The sequence below is a fragment of the Aspergillus pseudotamarii genome (genome assembly GCF_009193445.1).
Source record: "Aspergillus pseudotamarii strain CBS 117625 unplaced genomic scaffold BDV38scaffold_150, whole genome shotgun sequence".
In the NCBI taxonomy this organism is placed as follows: Eukaryota; Fungi; Ascomycota; class Eurotiomycetes; order Eurotiales; family Aspergillaceae; genus Aspergillus; species Aspergillus pseudotamarii.
In genome coordinates, this window is record NW_022475164.1 from 16,343 (window position 1) to 20,540 (window position 4,198).

At 46.0% G+C, this 4,198-nt stretch overlaps 4 protein-coding genes across 4 annotated transcripts; all 4 read right to left on the minus strand.

Moving 5' to 3' along the window:
* Positions 1-6: 6 nt before the first annotated feature.
* On the minus strand, positions 7-300 carry BDV38DRAFT_289339 (uncharacterized protein; the record flags this gene model as incomplete). Its single annotated transcript, XM_032061224.1, has 1 exon — positions 7-300. A coding segment is annotated over one exon (294 nt), but the record flags the coding sequence as incomplete, so codon positions are not given.
* A 1,224-nt stretch (positions 301-1,524) lies between these two features.
* On the minus strand, positions 1,525-2,248 carry BDV38DRAFT_289340 (uncharacterized protein; the record flags this gene model as incomplete). Its single annotated transcript, XM_032061225.1, has 3 exons — positions 1,525-1,851; positions 1,907-2,112; positions 2,164-2,248. The coding sequence occupies 3 exons, from the start codon at positions 2,246-2,248 to the stop codon at positions 1,525-1,527; spliced, it is 618 nt and encodes a 205-aa protein (XP_031906831.1).
* Positions 2,249-2,540: 292 nt separating this feature from the next.
* BDV38DRAFT_266310 (uncharacterized protein) lies at positions 2,541-3,351 on the minus strand (the record flags this gene model as incomplete). Its single annotated transcript, XM_032056444.1, has 3 exons — positions 3,210-3,351; positions 2,922-3,150; positions 2,541-2,870 (listed from the first exon to the last, which is right to left on the minus strand). Coding segments are annotated over exons 2-3 (413 nt in total), but the record flags the coding sequence as incomplete, so codon positions are not given.
* A 103-nt stretch (positions 3,352-3,454) lies between these two features.
* Positions 3,455-4,186, minus strand: BDV38DRAFT_291350 (uncharacterized protein; the record flags this gene model as incomplete). Its single annotated transcript, XM_032061718.1, has 2 exons — positions 3,455-3,477; positions 3,565-4,186. 2 exons carry the CDS (start codon positions 4,184-4,186, stop codon positions 3,455-3,457), a joined length of 645 nt encoding a protein of 214 aa, XP_031906833.1.
* Between the last annotated feature and the right edge of the window lie 12 nt (positions 4,187-4,198).

Here is a 4,198-nt window from a genome sequence, read left to right on the forward strand (position 1 = left end):
ATGCACGTCCTTGAAACTAGGTTCATCTGTCAAGAACAGCTTATTCATCACATCATCGCCACGGTCTTTGGTGAATTTGCGAATGATATCTATTACCCAATCGCCGACTTCAGGTCTGTTCTCCGGTACTAGCGGTGGTGTTGGGGATGGGTCATCCATGTCTTCGTCTTCCTCTTTATCCAGGTCGTTGCCATCGACTGGCTTATTGACTGGTGGTTCATCTTGTGCATCCGTTGTGTCGTTCTTCTGCTGTCGAGCGGTGTTGCGGCGGGCTTTCTTTTTGTTTTTCTTGCTTGGCATATTCGTTTATGATTCTTATTTATAACTTGAACATATAAGGTTACCGAAGGGGTGGATAATGAACCAAAATGGCCGGAAATAGAGGTCATATATAGCCCGTCTGCAGCCCGAAAAAGTTCCGCGGGCCAGCTATCCCTTGATGAGCATACGTGTGAAGCGGGACCTTTTGGGAATCGTTGAAAGGCCTTAGTTCTAGAACAGTGATCCACTGGCACCTTTTGGGTCCGCAACGGGAAATGGGGTCGCAAAGTAAGTCAACGTGGTTTATTCCAAGGCTCACAGGATCACTATAGTCAAGTTATAGTATGATAGAGGTGCTCTCAACAGCTTGATGCGTAGTCAAGGACCATGCAGAAAACAAAACATTCTTTTACCATTCTATGTGTATGCTTACTAGCACATGTTCAGTATGTCATACTAAATTATCCTTAATACAGTAGCTAATCATTATCAGGTATGTCCACTCCACGGTAACATGTTCATTGTTCTCCCACCAAACAAACACAAGCGAGAAGGTGGAGCTCCCTTTCTGGCCTCGCTGGTTAGTACTCGGTCAGCGAGATAACTATTGCGAACCGACACCTACTCCAACAACTATGTTCTCTGAAGAACAGCCGATTACATCGATTGTCACGTATGTTTCTTCTTCTGGCCAGGCTAGCCAGGTCTACGAGTTACCTCGCACGATGACACATACGTGGCCAAGAATGTCCACACCTACAACATTAACGCACAACTCTTCTGCTCCTCTGTCTTTTGAGCAAATGGCCAGGTCCCTACAGATTGTGCTTTTATTGTTTGCTTTTTGAAGACCTTTCCGTTGAAATCATATTGTATCAAATGTAATTAGATCATTGACATCATCCGCTCAGTTTATCTTGGACTGTTATATTTAATATCATTCAATGTAACTAATTAAAACAAACAGTAAAAGAAGAAGCGAGCAAGTTCAGAAAAGCAGGAACGCAGAACATAGTTGTATAATAATTTATCCTTTCTCAATACAGCGCCTAGCAGTCAACCTATAGGCCTGATAAAAAATGAGTGCACTATCTTCCTTACGGCATGACAGCGCGAGAAATAGTCTAAGTGTCCATATCCTCTGTCAACCTCTTTCGTATAGCTTCATAGTAGCAGACAACTACCCATGTCCATGGGATTATTGGTAATGAATGCTCATCACTGTTTCCTTCCGGGCACGGATTAGGGCCTGGGGAATAAATTTCATTCAGGTAGGAGAGGTGAGGCTTCAGATTCAACACCTTGGGCAAATGCAATCAAGTACTTTAGTGCATTGGCAAGTCGTGTGTAATTTCCCTGATAGTATGTTGCCACCATGATCCAGTGCTGAATGTCCTGTTGATGAAGATTTAGAGCCAATTGTGACTCATGAATCATGGTCTCGTAGGCCTGCACATCTTCTTTCGCTTCAGCCCTCGCCAATTCCAGAGCCACTATATCCTTCTCCGCCTGTTGTAACTTTATAAGGAGCTGAGTTTTTTCTTCCTTGACTTGTTCATATTGTTCATGCAGTAGAGGCTTCGGCGGCCGCTGATCCGCTATATATTAGAATCTATAGAGATCATTGGAAACGGAAATTCTGCACCTGAATTATCCCTTCATAACGAACAGCATGGAAAGACTTGCCGACCTCTCGTGACAACTGCATGTATACCCCCACCGAGTGTTTGCTCAGGTGCTTGTCAAACACAGGTTCAAGTAAAGGATCATCAATCTTCCATACGTATTGTAACTCCTCAGTGGACTTTAGCCTTACTTCCTCGGGCTTCAGTTGGATTCCGAGTTGTTCCCCTGTCCCTAACAGTGAGTGAAAAGGTTGTGAACATAAAGTCGCAGCCTTACAGATGTGTTGCGCAAGGTGATTTCGACATTGTGACCTCCATGAGGCACGATTAAGGTTCTTTAGCTGGGGATTCTGGTGGTCCATGTCAATCACCTTCTCGGATAACTTGTATGTTGGCCAGTGTTCCCCCGCACGTCTTATACGTCTTAGGGCTCCTGCGATCCTATTTGGGGCCGGCTTTGGCCGCTAGGAAATACCCAAGCATGCACCGTGGCTATTCCGTGTCATGTTTGAGATGACGATACCGCTGGTGACTACGGTATAAATTCTGTCAATGGTTCCATAGCTAGGCCGGTCATTTTTCTCTATATGTCAGACAGATAGTTACAGTACAGAGAGGATAGAAAGTCACTCTTGGCACCTATCCTATATATATATATATTCCTGCGAACTACCCGCTAGCTTCTCATGTTCCCTATTTCCAAAACACCACGGCCATGACTAAGCTGCGACACCTAATAGAGTCGCCGAGCAGTGGAGCCTATTTATCGCAGAATCGATCGCTGTTGCGCTCAGGGATATGGTAAGGTGTACCCGCCGTTGGAGAACTTTGCCCTTCTTGCATTTGTTGACCGAGTGACTGAAGCAGTTCAGACCTGTACTCAATGTATTGGAGCAACTGTGTTAACTCTTCTCCATTGGAATTTCCCCTTGCCTTCTCCATGTCGGCAAAGGATAGCCGCTGTAGACTGGGGTATATGCTCTCCTAGGAACATCAGTCAGAATCACCATTTAGAATGGAAGTATGTACACCAACAAGATTTTCATCAGATGGAAGCCAGTTCCTGTTTCCGACAGAATTATACTCCACTGTAGCGCGCGGATGATCGATTATAACGTAGACATTTGCCCCGGAAAGGGCCGCAAGCTCATGTGCCTTGCCTAGCAAGGTGCCGCTTCTTTTCCTGAATGTTTTGCGCTCATGCCGTCCCGGGTCCGGACCTCCCATCGTTTCTGCTTGTGGAAGAAGCTAAGAATGGATATGGCTTCGCTGGTTAGAGAGGATAGGAGAGCTGAGGACACGAGGAAAGACGAGAACAGATACTTCAACCTTGTTGGATCTGCGCGCCTGAGACCCTTTATTATACAGCTCTCATCACGTTTCATAGTTCCTAAGTCCGACAATAAACAATACTTGATTGGTGGAAAAATAGAAACATAAAATAAGGTACCAAAACACAATAAAAAAATAAAAAAAAAATAAACAAAAAATAAAACAAAAATATCCAGAAGAAAAGAAAAAGGAGTGGCGGCGACTCCCGACAGATGTTGAGCGCGGTTAGGTGCGATCTACGTTCGCCCCACGCACCTAACTAGTCGACTAGTTTTCAGTTCGTCCTGATCTGCATCCGTGGAACGAAACCTCTTAGTGGGACTGTTCCAAGACTTCCCCGACGAACGTTTCCGCCTCATCCCGTGAGTGGGTCTCCCCCGTCCATCACAACTGCTACATGGAGAGGAGCCCAACCGACCATGATCACGACGGCCAAATGGCGCATACAACTGCTGGCATCCAGTGAATGATGCCATACTCTCAGGAAAGCCGCTTATTCTCCATCTCTTTTTTGTGGGTGTCTTTAGGTAAATATTGACGACCTTATCTGGATGGGCGACAAGGAATGATACCGGCCGGCAGTATCGTCCACAAGCCGAACAGAGTTCACTTAGTCCCTTTAGTGGCCCTATGGTTTCAGAGTCAGTTAAATAATCTAGGCCTTGAGGGTGGAGATGCCCCAATGTATCGACCACCTGCTTCGCACGACCCTTGCACCGTATGGTCCCATAGCACCAAAACGGTGTGACAGTATCTTCCGGTAAAGTTTCAAGGACAAAATAGAATCGGGACACAAGTAACGCCGTCGCCGCCTCTCTCGCCATCCGAGCGCTTCCCGGGGAGATGGTAACAAGGTTCCGGTATTCCTCCATCACCTCGACTGTATCGATGGCGCTAGGCATATCTCGAAGAGGTATGTTCAGCCGAAGATAGTCCTCCTTATAGATGTCCTCCAGCTGCCCAATCATTTCCAACCATTT